At 41.0% G+C, this 16,557-nt stretch overlaps 1 protein-coding gene across 1 annotated transcript in view; it reads right to left on the minus strand.

Annotated features, from left to right (window-relative positions):
• hk1 (hexokinase 1) overlaps positions 1 to 9,362 on the minus strand; it is a 29,529-nt gene extending 20,167 nt beyond the window's left edge. Inside the window, exon 1 of the mRNA XM_033623590.2 lies at positions 8,986 to 9,362. Coding sequence (XP_033479481.1) covers positions 8,986 to 9,048 — 63 coding nt within the window. The 5' untranslated portion in view covers positions 9,049 to 9,362. The remainder of the gene's footprint in view (positions 1 to 8,985) is intronic.
• Between the last annotated feature and the right edge of the window lie 7,195 nt (positions 9,363 to 16,557).

A 16,557-nucleotide genomic window follows, 5' to 3' on the forward strand; every position in this document is an offset into this window, starting at 1 on the left:
CATCAGAAAGGAATGTTCTGACTTCCTGTTTTACAAGTCACACATTAACTGTATTTCCTATACAGCTCTGGTGTAACAGGTTCAGGACAATGTCAGTTTGGGTGTGAGTGTACTTCACATCTGCTAGAGTAGAGAAAATGAGTGCTGGGGAAAATACACTAAAACTGTAGTTCACCTAACTCCTAGCTACTTCACACTGAAAAAGGAGTTAAACTACATATTTTCTACTCAAAATTTTCAGCTTGTCAAAGTTAAACTTCTCAAAAACTAACTCAACTACATCCAAACTACATTACAGGATATGATCACAATGTGAGTCTGGAATCTCATGTTGCCACAGCTGAGATGACAGGGTGGGCGTGTTTGATTTAGGGACTATGGCAGGCCAATCTTCACCTAGGCAGCCCAAGTAAGGATGTGTTTTAAGGAGAGAAGAAGGAGCAATGGACCTGTTTCATGGCAAACATTTTGGCTTGTCATAGTAGGAATAGCACAGGTGAGACTGACATTAATGATGGCTCAGTTACAATAAGTGTGCCAGACAGCTAATCCAGTGGGCCAGCATGCACAAGACCAGGACCTTCCCCAAAGTGGAATTTAGTTGTCTCATTTCTTACCTATAAACTTACTAGTTACTGAATTAACTATCAAAGTGCTGTGGGTGAAGTAAGAGAAAATAAATCTCATATCACACTATCTAATATATCTGTGCTTCTTCTTCTACAGTGATATGTCAAAATTTATGCCTTAAAAAAGGTCTGTTTTGTGGGTGGAATCAGGAAATTGCTTAACTTCTAGTGAAATACTTTGTATTCAGTGGCAGATGTTGTGGTCGCAAACCAGAGTCAAATAGGAGATGACTGTCACATGACAACTGTGACCAATGAACTGTGGTGTTGCATCATACTGTATGGCAAGAAATATCATGAGAATATGATGAATATGTAGTTTGTAATTAACTACATTAACTACATGACCCAAAGTAGTTAACAAGAGAAAAAGCTGCTTACATTTAAATATATTTAAACTGACACCCAACTATTACAAACTGTAGTTAAACTAGTAATGTGAAGTTAACTTCTCCTCAACACTGGAGAAAATATGTGCTGACACTAAAGGACAAATATAGTTTTTGATATGAAAGGTAAAATCAGCAGACAATTACCTCATTGTACATATTTGGGATTTGATGTCAGATATTATGCATATTGAAATTAAAAAAAGGTGTCTAAGCAAGTTAAAAAAAGAGTTGGTACAGAGTGTGAGAAGACTTTGTCTGCCATAGTAAGGGGTCAGTTTGGCTTTAATGATCATATGTTAAAGTAGATAAAGAGTAATGACATGCTGTTCAACAATTCATGTTTGAATAGTATAAACAAGTTGTGAGTCAACAAGAAGTAAGAAGTGGCGGATCTTCCTGTAGGTGACATAGGCAGTTGCCTTGGGTGCTAACCAAAGGAAGGGAGGGGTGGGTCTTCCTTTTTTTGGACATTAAAAAAAGCATTGAGGATGAGGGGAATGGTGAGTGGAGTGCATGATCAGAGCAGTAGGGTACAAAAAAATGAAAACGCAAAAGCTACATACAGTATTCTCTCATTGTTTGTTATATATTATTGTTACATTTAATTCAATTCAATTTTAATTTTAATTTTAATTTTAATTTTATTTAATTTTTATTTTGTTTTATTTATTTTTCTATTACCCCTGGCTTGCCTCGGGCGCAGAGTGTGCTCGGTCACATACATGAGAAGAGCACTGTCCACCTGCTAACTACTCTGTGGGTGTTACATTCCCTATATTCTGTCTAAATGTGGAGTCTGCCTCTGGGATGAAAGCTCATTAGCACATACCCCTGTCATACAGGAGCCGGCAGCTGACTAAATGTCACCTTTCCCCTTCATAAGCTCAGTAAAATAAATTTAGACTGTAAACCTGCTGGACCACAAACAGGTCCACACACACACACACACACACACACAGCTGTGTCTTACCCTGAGGTCTAGTCGGCGGTTAAAAGAGACATTTAAACAGCATTGACACGTGGGTGCTTGATGACACCCTCCCCTCATGACGCTGCAGCTTACCCTCAGCGTCTGTTATTTCAATTATACTACAGTCATGCACTAATACAACCACATGTCTCTCTGCTCTCACTTTAACTACACACAAATACTACCCGTTCTACCTGCTACTACTACACTCTAAACACACTCAGAATATGTTAGTATTTAGAAGAACTATTTGACAACAACTGAATTCTGCAGAAATATCTACATATATCAAGATATGTAAACAAACAGGTTGACCAAATAATTTAACAACTTCAGTTTTGTTAAACACTGGATGGATAGAGTTGAAAAATACAAAGTGTCAAACACACAAAAGATTGTTTCAAGCACAGAATTTGTAAGTCAACTTGGTAAACTAACATCCTGCTTATTGTCCTGACACTGCGCCCCTTAGGCACCAAACAGGTTTGAAACGTAAACACACAACTTTATGCTGTTGTATTTGTGTGTATACATGTATATATTTGCATGTGGTCTGTTTGACCCAGGGTCAGCTGACATATCTAAGGAAGTGAAAGCAGAGTTGGATAAGAGCTACTACCCCACAAATGTCCGTTTACAGCATACCTACCTAACTGCCATAAAAGCCATTGGAATTTATAGCAGAGTATAACTACCCTTCTATCTAGTCACACCCAACTTAACTTCACCACTACAGAATCTTTTGCCTGAATAAGGAGCAGGAATCCAGAGTAGATAAGAAAGCTCTGGCCTTTCTCCAAACTTGGCAACATCCTGTACTGACACATTTGCACTTCTCTTCAAATTACATCTTGTTAAAGTTCCATTTATCGATATGTGTGATGCATCCCTGTAATGTGAAATGGTTCCCAGTACTGGTGATTCCATTGGGAATCAATAGTCTAGTCTGAAGCTCTTTGCAGTCTACAGCTCACTGTGTGGTTTGACTGGTCCTTGTGACTGAGTTCATCCAGCTCTCTCTAAACTCTATGTGCTAAATGCTAAAGTGTGTGAGGGACAAACACTGACAGCGTTAACATGCACACTAATATTACAGTATTAATCCAAATATGACTATATTCTGAATTTGATACAGGTCATGTAAACAGCGTACTCTGTTTGTACATCCTGAATTAGGCCTTTTTCCGATTTAAGCATTTTTCATGTAAGACATGTGGGTTATGTCGATACTATTGAGGTTTTAGGAGCATTCTTTGCACATGTATATAGCGCATTCACAATATGCATCTCAGTTGCAATTTTTACTGCAGTTTACGACTAACAGCCCCTTGCCTGTTTATAGTTGGCTCTATGTGTTGTCATGGAAACGTACACAAACCAACTAGCCAACAGTTTACACTATGAAAAACTTGGAATGTGCAGGTTTTTGGATATATGCAAATATCTCTACACCGACCTTTCAAAGTAGGTGGTTGAAGGAATGAAAGAGGGAGGCTGTCTGCACGGTCCAACAAGTCTTCTACTGGTGGAAACCTCTCTAAAAAATCCCACTTTGATGCAAAGACACATCGGAACAAGCAGCTCCAGACGCTCCACTTTCCGAGATTTTGATGTGATAAACGACATGTTAGGGCACGTTAATTGAAGTATGCATGTAAACAGGAATATTAGTGGAATATTCATTTTCATTTGCCAAACAACAGCTTTTTGTTTTATTGTTCAGAATAAGAGCAAAAACCAGAATATTTTGTGCATGTAAATAGTTAATCAGTATGTTTACATGCACGGTTAAGTCGAGTTATGGTTATAGCTCGACTAGGCCATTTAATTGGACTACTGTCGTTGTCCCAGCGTACAAGCACAGGAGGGGAATAGATTGTATGTCCGCCTACCATAGGTGGCGATATGCCCTCTTTCAGTTTGTTACTAGTGGACCTTTTTCTGGTTGATCTATGACATGAGAGGCCATACAACAGACAGACAAATTAGCAATGGTAAGCTAGCGGCAAACTGGTACCGTAGTGGAAAACTTTACAGCTCTGTGCATTTGTCCGTCCAAAAATGCACGGCTCAGGATGTAGATTTCACCATATTACTACCAGCTTCTTCTTCTGTTACACATTTAATGCTTTCGACTTCCGGGTCAAAGCCGCGGGGCGGAAACTGTGGAGCATGCGCCAAGCGCCTTGGCCAGTTTGGGTTTGATTGACTGTATACATGCAGGAGTAATTGGACTCCTGATTGCATTATCTGGGTGTGTTAGTCCAACTTTGAGAAATTCAATTTAGTACGATTTCAGTCTGACTAACGTGTTATCATATATTTTAAAAGTCTGATTTTAGTCGAACTAACACAACAAATCAATTTTCTCTAATTTTCTCATGTTAACGCACTAAATGAGGCCTCAGGTCAGCTAGAGACAAAGGTAACCACACCCTAACACCAATCAGGGAAAGCACTTTTTCCTTTTACCTCCATAGGACAAACTTTGCCTGTCAAACAGTAGATCATGTCTCAACATTATATTAATAATCACTGAAAGAAAACTTTTAAAAATAAAACTTGTATTTGGCAACATGAGTTGTCCAATGATGTGAAAGTCCAAACTTTCTTTCTTTCACATCTAAGTCTGTTAACAGCTCATGCGGAGTTCTACTTTATATGTGAAAAAGCTTGAAGCCTTTTGTGTCTCCAGAAGGAGCTGCATAAAAATCTAATACACTGCCTCAAGTGATGTCACATATCATTAGCTGAGTGTTTGCATACCTGTTAAGAGCCATAAAATTTAACAAGTTTATATTGCATATGAGGGGTGGGACATTTATTCTACTTTACATGACACTGTGGTACACACCAATGTGATTAACTTGAAAACAGATATTTATGTCTGTGAATGAGCATGAGTTACTTTAGTGCAGGTCATGTGCACCCCTCAAGCTGTCAGCTGATGTACTCAGATCTACTGAGGTTACACTTATTTAAGCTGCCAACCCATTCTGCTCATGCCAACTGCTACTACACCGCTGCTGCCTGCCAGTGCTGCTACTCATTGCTCTTAATAGAAATTCTGATCTTTTCACCACCTCGCCTTGAGATGAATGAACATGATGTGAACATCCCAGTGTCACATAACTGTATAACCATTCACTCATAATGTTTTCATTTAATAACATAAGCCTTCTGACTGTATTCTACATAAACCAACCAGTTTATATACAGTATACACTCAGCTAACTTGGGTTCTCAATGCATTTCTAATCAGCCAGTTGAATGAGAATGCATCCTTGGAGAGTCTACTTGAATAACAATGTGTTACTGGATGAGCAGGCGTGCTATGTTACAAAGGAGGGGATTAAATGCAGGCATTGTCCACGTTTCTTTACATCAGACTAAGAGAAACACACTGAACTCAGATTAAATTCAGTCCCTGCTGCAGGAAAGAAATTAGCATTTATGACTCAGCACTCTGCAGACAGAAATCATGCCTAAGCACTTTGTTAAAGCAGGGCATCATCTGATATCACAGCTCAGATCTCTGCTGTGGATTCTCACCCCTCACATGAATACAGCAAATACTGTGAACAAGTATGATTCATCTTCATTAGATTTATCAGGGTCTTTTAACCAAAACAGGAGTTTTCAGTTTTTCCACTGATGCTGAGCAAAGTGACATTTTCCAGTAAGGTCACATGAGGCCTCTGCGGTGTGTGTCTGTATGCGTGAAACTGTAAAGGCCATGTTTTCCCTTAAACACACCTCTGACACACAGCTTTCTATGGCAGTGCCTCAGGCTAAGCTAAACTCCCTCCCTCCCCTTTTCTTCCCCTCTTTCTCCTTCTCTCTTGCCTCTCTGTTTGCATTCCTCCCCTCAACAATGGCGTGGTTCTCCTTGTCACCATGAGGTGGTTTGAGGAAGCACTGAAACCTGACTCTATTGTGTATGTACGTGTGCACGATGTCGTGCACACACGGCCTTGCCATGTGGAAAAATACTGTCCTCTACACTGGCTGCCCTCTCCTGCTCCTTCCCCTCCACACACTCTGCTCTGGATGCCCACTAACAGCCCACAGTGTATCAAAGAGTACAGTCAAGGATACTGCAGTGGACTGAATGAAGTGAGGACACACTCAGCTGATTGCGGCTCTTTGACAGCTGCATCTACACACAGTTTGTCTGAAAATACATTAGTAATGAGATTATCTGCACACTTTCACTCATGGTTGCTTAAATCCTGAGCTGTATGTTTCGCAACAAGAGAGGCTGATGTCTCAGTCCAGACAAGCCCTGCTCTTTGCAGAGATACACAATAGCTACACACCTGGCGCAGTGTGTGTGTGGGTTTATTTGTGTGTAAGCCTTCTCCTCCTGTCACCTATGGTCACATGACTCAAAGCTGGCCTATTTTAGGGAGGCAGGGAGAGGAAGAGAGCAGGAGTAAAGAAGGAGGGAGATGTGTTGTATTACATCAGATCCTGGCTGCTGATAAATGTATTTCACCTTTACAGACTGATTTGACTTTGGCACACGAGGCACACCTGGTAATGGCAGCTCTGTGTATCGCCTCGAGTGAATAAAGACTGCTGAATTCAACTGAACTGAGAGTGTGGCGACAGGCAGGCAGAGGAATGAAGGACGGAAGCGTGACAGCTGTGAACTTTTTCCACTTATACAGGAAGAAGATCAGCATTTTATGTAGAATCTGCAGTTTGTGATGACGTGTGACATCATCAGGGAGCGACCTTAAAGGGGCTCTGCAACATATGTTGACAGCACATGTGGAGACATGGCTTTGGATTAAATACAAATTTAACAAAATGTAATTAAGACATTTCCACTGGTGTAGAAAAAGAATTTAATATTGACAAATACTGATAGATATTTAGTTGTCCTTTTGGAAAGTCATCATGTAGCATACAGTGATTGTCTGATACATTAAGAGACAATTATAATCACACTAACAACAACAACAACAACAGCAGCACTAAAATAAACAAACATTATTATAGTCCTATTCATCTTCTATTATTAAAGTGCTCTACATATCATAAGAGGCAGCATCCTCGCAGTCATTTTTGTTCACAGTTTGTTCAACAGTGCAACAGTGGTAGCAGCCCAGGTGGTTTGAAGGGATGGTAAGCTATACCGTGCCTGAAACAGCTCAAATACACTGAATAAAGGATGTGAAACTTTTCTAGTAATTGCCTGCCCTTCCTGACTACTCATGACTCATGTTGTTCTGCTGCTTTCCAGCAGTCTTGGACATGTTGAATATCTAATGCAGTTTGTTGTTAGTGTTCACCAACAATGAAAAATATCAGGCTATAGAAAACAGAGTTAAAAGGCTCTCTATAAAAGGTGCAATAAATTTATGATGTCACAGACTTCCTGTGACTGAGTTTTACTTTATGGGACTACATTTCCTGCCTGCACTGGAGGTCAATGAGAAGTCAGAAAGCAACTGGACCCCTTGTACAGAGGTTAAATTTAGGTTAGAATGAAAATCTGATTGACAATATTTTAAATGTCTAACGTTAAAATTTCACGTTGTGTACATTTGGAAGACTCTGGATTTTGGTAACTTAACAACACAACTTGAAATCAACAAAATATCAACATCATCTGTCATCAGTATTCTGTGTCAAATCGATGTTGGCATGAAACGTTGTCCTGACACTGAATTTTAGTCGCCCTACATCACAACCTTAATTCAACCAGCTACCAATGTCTAACAGCGCTGGTGGCCACCTGGGATAGTTTTACAGAATGGAACTGTGTGTGTTGCCAGGCAACATTATTTCATCACACATTTACTCAGGAAGTGCTTCACACTGTTCGTGTTGTCTGAGCGGATAAGATCAATTCCTTCAGCACACACACACACATACACACACAGTTCTACAGACAACTAAAACTGGTCCAGTCAGTTTTACACCAGCAGTCACACTGACGGTGTGGGCTGCTCAGCTGAGAAGCTATGAAAGACACATTCATGGTGCTCAACTCATGACACTCTTCCCCTCTTTCACCTTGAACTTTTTCATATCCAATCATGCTTTAAAACCTACTAAAAGACTCTTTTAGTTCTCTTTTAATTCTTTTAGGTAAACACCAATTAGTGCTACAGAAGACTTTGGACAACACCCAAAGCATGCGGACATATGGTAGGAGCAGATATGGAGATAAGGGATCTTCACTGTATATGTTGCTGCCACTTTCTTAGTTGATTTTTCTCTCGAGGAAACACACAGTAAATTCCTGGTTTTACTATAATCACAATGAGCATGTCAAAGGATCAGCTGTTAACAGGCTGCTATAAAACAATGAAAGGCAGGCAGCACATTTACTGAATATTTTATCTTATTAAAGCAGCTTAGTTCTTTTTCCTCTTTGTCCTCTGTTGAGCTCAACTGAGAGAAATTAAAGTTTCAAGTATCATTCTAACGAGAACATAAAGGAAACCCGGTGACCCCTGAAATAACTCTGCTCTTTCTTGTCAAGCTCTATAGTTTCTCCTCCATCAGCTCATCTGTCCTCTCATCTTCGCTTCTGACTTCCTCATTTCTCTTCTTCGCCACACCTCCCAAAACTTACATCATGGCAGCACTGATGTGCCATGACTACACATCTTACTACTACCCTGTGCAGTTTGTCACGTCCCACTAAGCCAGCCTGATTTACGTCTTACAATAAAAACAAATCCTTGTGGCCATGAGGTGACTACCGCACTTCTCTCCCGGGCATGCTCCACGTTTTGATCATTTCCTGAAAGAGATGTATCATATAACAAAGATTTCCTGATATACACTTTACGGCACAACTCCAGCTTTACAGCAAAGTTCTGATGATGCCGGTATGAGTAAACTCATTGACCTCTACCAGCACATGCTGTCCTCTCCTCTCCTCTCAGCCTCTGCTTTGTCTCCCCATCAGTCTCTCTCATCCACACAATCACAATGTCAAAAAATGGAGGCAGAAGTAAAGAACATCACTCACCTTTTTGACCTGATCATCCTTGAGTTCAGTGAAGTAATAGGCTAGTAGCTGGGCCGCAATCATCCTGCTCCTGTTTCTCTATCACACACACATGCAGACTGACTCAAACACACTTTCTCTGACACACACACGATCACCTCAAGTCAGATGGATAAAAATCCTAAACAAAAAAACTAAAACAAAGAAACTCAAACTCTGCCCCTGGCTGTATTTGGTACATACAATCTGTCACACGCCGCAAGAGATATACAAATATCCTGAGTCCAATCCGGTGTGGTTTAAAATAGACAGAGCTTCTTCATGTGCAGCTAAGACTCTCTATAGCTCTTCCCTCTCTGAGCATGTGAGTGAAGCCAGGAAGCATGAGTGAGACAGCAAGTCTAGCTGCAGGAGGCAGTGAGAGGGAGAGAGAAGCAGGGAGGGCCAGAACACGACCCTGCCCACCATCTCTGAGCTCATTGGTTGGACAGGGTGAGTGGCCATGGGAGGGTGAGTGCCACATCCTCTTTTTTGTGATTGGCTGGCCTGCTGACGCCTCGGAGGCAAACTCAGTGATGGAGGAGGAAGAAAGAGAAAGAGAGGGACTGCCTAATTAGGGAGAGGGAGGGGGTGGGGGACATAGAGAGGAAGAGGGAAGTAAGTTGCTGAGGAATTTAGCACTGGTTGTTTCAGGGAAGTTATAAAGTTACAAACCATACCATGTGTGTTAGTGAGAAAATGACTCATAGTCATAAGCTCTTTAAAGCTCTCAATTTGGCTACAAAAGGCAGGAAGGAGTGGGAGAGCTGCAAGCGTCTGCTTCTTTGACTCTGAAGAAGTTCTAGGGGTTTTATACACAGCTCTGGTAAAGTTCAGGACTGTGACAGTAGTGAGTTCAAAGTTATCTGTGAGACAAAGTGTGGCAGGAGTGGAGGTAGGTATTTGGTGCTGTTGCAGTGTCTGTGTTATATTCAAACTTGACTTGAATGTCAGGCAGGGTCGCCCACACCTGAACATATGCACCATGTTTGTCATCTGGCTTTATTGTCTGCTCTCTATATGAAGATGGGAGGGGAGTTCTTCGCAGGTTTGTACATACTGGAGTCAATGTGTAAACACAAATTAAAACTGTGTTGGGTTCTGGACCATTGGTTAGAAGAAACAAGTAGGGATGCACAATAATATTAGCATGTCATCGTTATCGGCCAATACTGACTTTAAAATGAAATATCAGAATCGGCCAAAATGCTTTTTCTTATTTCTTATCTATGAATGAATATAACTTACATTAAAAATCATTGTATTTCATGTCTCCATCTGCTGGTGGGCCATCACAATAAGAGTGTTCATGCAAAATATGATGTTAATTCCACTACAGAAGATGATGATCACTAAAATTAGGAAGGGGAAAAGTGGATATATCGATATCAGTGTCAGTTATTGGTCAAATGAGTTATCTATCTATCCATCTATCTGTCTATCTATCTATCTATCTATCTGTCTATCTATCAGCCAAACAGCCTCAGTACTGAGTGCGAACTGGTAGCTGGTGAGGTGCCACTTTGCCTCCTGGGCACTGCCAAGGTGACCTTGAAGGAGCTGTGTGTGAGATTCAGGGAGATTTTGTGGTGTCCAGCGGTGAGGATTACACATTCTAACCAGCTGAAACTTCTCGTGATTAGAATTCCTTCAGTGTTCATTGGTCAGGAGATTTTTACCGAGAGCCGAATTATCCGCAGAGGACTTTTCCTCTCAAAAACAAATGGACCGGGTGATTAAAACTGAACTGAACAAAGCAGTGTTTTTCTGACGCTGCTTGTCACAGAGGAGCTACTAACTATGGTGGCTGACACAAAAAATGTGAATGGCCATATCCAGATCTAGTGTTTTGTTTGTCCATTCCGGGCTATTGTAGAAACATGGTGGTGCAATGATCTCCGCAGATGAGGACCCGCTCCCTGTGTAGTTATTAACAACTCATTCTAAGGTACTTCAACACAGCAGTTCTTATTTTCAGGTGATTATACACTAAAGAAAACATACCTATGAAATTATATTCCATTTCTGCCAATATATCCCCCTAAATTCTACATACTGGACCTTTAAGCAAAACACAGAACCTCCATGGGCAGCCCCCTCACTCTCGCTCATTACTGCATAGGTTTGTGCTTGTTCTGGCCTGTGTGTGTAATGTGTAAAAAGTAATAACAGAGTGAATCCCCCTCAAGGAACTACAGTAATAAAGGAATGCATTCTATCACTTTGCCTTTTGCCATGACTGGTTTCATCCCTGCCCGGCCTTTCTGCCTCAGATAACACATGAGGCTCTCTGGTGTTCTGCAGTGCCTTTGTTGGCTGGCAGTGAATCACAGTGCCTAATCTGTGCCTAATGCCTTTCATGGATCTTTACTTGTTCTTGTACTTGGGCATGTTTACATTTTTATGTTATGTCTCTGTGGTTGAAGGTCTATGTTTTGACATTTAAAGGCAATTGTTTCGTCATATTATTTAGTGTGTTGAACCCTAAAAAGGCTACTGTCTTTTATCACCTCAGGTGTGCTACTGAAAAATGTATGATCCCACCTCCCTGTGTGTGAGACTACTTGTACTGTGTGGGTCTGTGGGACTGAAAGCTTAGACAGTAAACTAGGTGCCTGCAATAGCGATCAGTGTACAGATGCTTTGACCTTGACCATTTCTCTTCATACCTCTTAGAAATTGCAGAACAGTGTTACTGACAGAATGCACCTGCCTGATCTGTTCACTCCACCTGCATTTCTAAAATTCTGGTAGACAGATGAGCCACTCACTCAGTCACTCAGTCACTCACTCCAGCATCCTGAGAGCTGACCCATCAGACAGCCACTCCACCTCTCTCTCGCTCTGCTGTCCATTCAGACAGACGTGACGTCATTATCATCACGACAACAGCTGCCTGTTGTCTGGCCTCTCTAGAGAACAACCACAGACACAGATGCACTGTAATCCTTTATACACTTAATATATCCGCCATGGAGTTAATTCCACCTTAATACCCTATCTAAAAGGCAGCAGTGCAGCAAAGTGAGTGGCCAGGACTCAGTTCAGACTCTGCTGAAGAGTCCTCCAAGACACTGTGTACAGATGATGCTTTGAAACAGAGTATGACTTCTGAATTCATTATGGAAAGGTTTAGGCAAAATTAAAGTGGTACTAATTTGGTTTTCTTTAAGGAGCCTTTTTCTTAGCTTAAAGGTCCACTGTGTAGGATTAAGGTGCATTTAATGGCAGATATGGTATGTAATATTCATACACCATGTTTTCATTATTCTTAAATCACCTAAAACTAAGAATTATTGTGTTTTCATTTTATAGACCACTTTTAGGGTTGTCATCACAATGACGTCAGTTTGTAAGCTGGAGGCAAAACATGACTCTCCACCACAGGGCTGTAGGCTACACAGGAGTCTTAAAATGTCACCTTGTTGTGTTTTTGGGAGCCATAATAAAAGGAGTCATAGTTTAAAACTTTAATTTTATCGCATACCAGAGGCCACTGCCCATCTACAAAAACTATCATAACTATGGCTAAATGCGATAAGCCGAAAGGACTGGACGGAGGCGATCATCAAAATGCTCGCGTGTGCAGCGCACACTTCATATCAGGTTAGGGAAAAAGTATTTACTGTTATAGGGGATGAATAACTTTATGTGTATTAAGGGTTATCATAACCACCTAATCAGAAATTGGGGAAGTATTAAGAATAATATTGGATTTCTCTGTAACTTTTTAGCACATTAGCTAATGTTAGCTTCAATAGCAAAACAAACTGGAGGAAAGTGTTTGTGTCGTCCTCCTTTGTAAGATTGGTATAGTAATCAACCACAAAGCCAGCCATCCCAATCATCCATCCACTGAGTGAGAGCATAGGGGTGGGCCAGTCTGGTCCTGTTGGTTACGAATTTACGAAAAGTCCAGTTTGTGCCAGAGTGCCCTTCGGTATTTCTAAATGCACCACTTGTATCATCTTCCTCCACTGTCTAAAATAAGCCAAAAGCACTTGCTAATGTCTGTGGAGAATTGTTTTGCATCCAGCTAAGTCCTGCCCACCAAAAACAAAATCATACTGTTTACTAACAATAAAAGGGTCTCTTAGAATGAGCTGTTTATATCTAAATATGGAGCAGTTCCTCTTTCATTAAGTCCACCATGTTGTTTCTACAGTAGCCAGGAACAGACAAATCAAGCACTGGCTCTAGATAGGGCCATTCATGTTTTCACATTTTTGCATCACACACTGTAGCTCTCCTACACGCTGAGCATACTGGAAACGTGTCAGCTGGTTGCATTCTGCACGCTCACCACTAGATGTCACTAAATTCTACACGTTTGACCTGTAATGGGTATTTTTGCCAATGATTGGAGCAGCACTAATGGAATTTCGATTTGTCAAAGTCTCCAGTGTTTCTAGTAAATGTCCCATAGAGAGGTAGCCTAACCCAAATCTACGATGTCTGATTGCTCAGAACAGCAGATAGTGTTCCTAGTGCAGATTTTTCCCCTTGTATTTTTGTTTTGTTTGACAGACTGCAGCACAGAAACCTGAATCTGTGCTGTTCATATGAAGCTCCATGCACTACAACATCTGTGATGTTTATTTATGCATTCCAGAAATTTCACCGTATTTTAAAGGTGTGGTTGTTTTTGTTTTGTCACGGTACCCGTCTACCTCTCCTGCTTGTGATTTCTACCTAGAGTACCATTCGACATCCTCTCTGTCAGCCTGCCTGGGCTTGTTGTGCTCATATGTGCAGTGAGGGTTGTGCTGCTTACACAAAACACAGACTGCCTGGCTGCATTGAAGATATGTCTATTTAAACAGATGTTACAGAGCAGTAACACAGTTTCTCTCATAGAACTTGACCTGAAGTGAGAAATAATATATTCATGTAAAATCATGTCATCTACATTTATTCACTTATACAAAGTCACTAGAAAAACATCTTGTCTCTAAAGTTTCCACAGAAAGTTTTCACGTTAAAACTCTTCTTCCATCCTAACAATTCAAATGAAGTATTTTGGTCATTTGAGGACACAGAATCTGCTCTTAATCCTGTAATTGGTGCAGTTTTCCTACAGTGAAGGTCATTTCTCTCAGCCAAAGCATTAAGTAAGTTAATCCTAGTGTTTGTCTACAAACCATTTGTATGTTGCTTTATTTATCCATCAACATGCCATGTCAATCTGACACTCACACACAACCCCCTGACCAACACCTGATTGTTTTCCTCTGATGTGTCCAAAATGCTAAAAAAGCTTTTAGGAACAGCAGGAGATTTTTAAGATTTTAAGTTTAACCTTGGAGAATGTCAAAGCAAAAAGAAGATGTGGAGATCAAAATGTCTGCTGCTGAGAGAAAGTCTGCTCCATCGGCTGCTCTTTAATCAGTCTTAATTAAAGAGCAATAACAATTAGCCACCTGGTAGCATGTCTCTCACTGTGAAGATCACCAGCAAGCAGCTAAATTTATGCTACGGTTCAATAAGCTTTCATTAGTCACCTTGCTCCAGCTACAGGTTGTGACATATGGCAGTAAGTTAACCAATAGCACAACCCAGTATTAAACGTTAGCTGCTAACAGGTGTGTCTCTGCAGAGTGATGTTAAATGACAACACAGTATTTTCAAGCTCGAGAGTTCAAGTTTATGAACATGTTTGTGCTTTGTCTCCTTCGTATTTCTCATCTTTTTTCTACAGACGCATTATAGATAATCCCTATCTAAGCAGTGTTAGCTCCAATAGATTATTATGCTATGTCAATAATTAAATTACCTTCATTGATAACGTTTTCCCCTGATCAAGCGAAGCCGGCATCCAACAGTTGTCACCACAATGTTGTTTTGGGACATTGTGTTCTCTCATTTTTCCACGATCCACTCCATATAGAGGTTCAAATCTTTGATTCATTATATCTCTGGAGACAATAAGGGACTGTCAAATAAAAATAATAAAGCCTGTGCTCCCTGAGAACTACTGCTTGATAATTAAACAGAACAATCCTTTCAGAGGAGGGCCAGAGCTTGTCTCGCTGTAGGTCCTGAAGAACCAGCGTCTCAGCTCTGCCAAGTCTACTGGTGACCATTTCTGTGTTTGTGTGTGCATGTGTGTGTGTCAAAGGTCTGATTGTTGGTTTACAGAGAAGACAAAGAAACATACTCACAGAGCTGTGAACACACACACACAAACACAAAGAAAATGGATGTATAAGACTCACACACCTTGCTCCCTGAGGAATGCTCGTTCAGGAAGACTCTGGAAGATGTGAGGGGCATTTGAGGTTATTCAAACTCAAATAAAAGCTAAAATAAAAAAAAGATGTACAGTGATTGTGTATGAAGTGTACAACAGAGTGGAGAGAGTTTGTTTAGAGACATTAAAGGAAACTGAGGACAAGAGCAGGAGTGACAGAACGTGCCAGCTTCTGTTTCAGTCATTTCACTGTGCTGTGCTGCACGAGCTGCAGATTCAGCAGCCCAGCTGTGTTTGCTGCATTGAAGCTGCAGAGTCAGTGCATGTGTGGTTTAACTGTGAAGCTACTAGGTCACTACTAGGACAGTGAGGGATTACTGTGCAGTGTGTGTGTGTGTGTGTGTGTGTTGTGGCCCACGGCGGGTAGCATTCTAACATGTTAATCCCTGACAGATTAGCTAGTGTTTCACTTCTGTTAGCACGCAGCCTTTCCAGATACATTTCCTTCCTCCTTCCTTTAACCCTTCCTAATTTGTTTCCTCCCTTCACTCTCTTTCTTGATGTTTTGCTTTGCATTATTTTCTGTATTCCCTGCGCTCTGCTGTTTTCTCCTTCATCTTCAATACATCATCTAATCAGTCACGACTGGATTAGCATAAGTACGCTGATCATTGCACTGCTCATTGTGTTGGACTGTATCCAGTATTGTCAAGTCAATAGTAAGAGATTATAATGCAACTTGTAAATACAAATACTAACTGTATTTTCTGCCGAGAATGAGAATGATTGAAATTTAATCTGCGATACTAAAACACATCAATTCACTTGTTGCATCAAACCCCCTCAGCGGAGTTTTTCATGTTTCTGTTTGTACTGTTACTTCAGCATTACTACGCAGTGGGACCAGATAAAGACACTGGCAAATGGGCAAGGATCCAGCAAGACAGATAAAGCAGACAGACAGAGTGGCCAAAATGGCATGGATGCACAGGCAGACAGACAGACAGACAGACAGACAGACAGACAGAGTGTCCTCTCTGCCAGCTGATCCCAAAGCTCTGCTCACACACCCCAGGGCTTCAGGACAGACACCAAACAACCTCGCCCAACCACATCAAAAAGACAACTGTGTCAAATGTTGGAATGAAACCACCAAATCACAAGTAAATTAGAATTTTATTTGAACCTCAACAGAGAATAAATGGCGGCAGACCAGCGTGACCGATATAAAATTAAGGAAAATGATGTACAGACTGAGTGGACACAGGAAGAGGCTGTGTTCACATTGTCATCAAAGGGAGAGAGAGAGTTAAGCGACCACAAGGACAGAGAGTCGGTCCAGAACGACGGAACAGAGCGCCGGT

Source organism: Epinephelus lanceolatus, chromosome 2 (assembly GCF_041903045.1).
Source record: "Epinephelus lanceolatus isolate andai-2023 chromosome 2, ASM4190304v1, whole genome shotgun sequence".
Lineage (NCBI taxonomy): Eukaryota > Metazoa > Chordata > Actinopteri > Perciformes > Serranidae > Epinephelus > Epinephelus lanceolatus.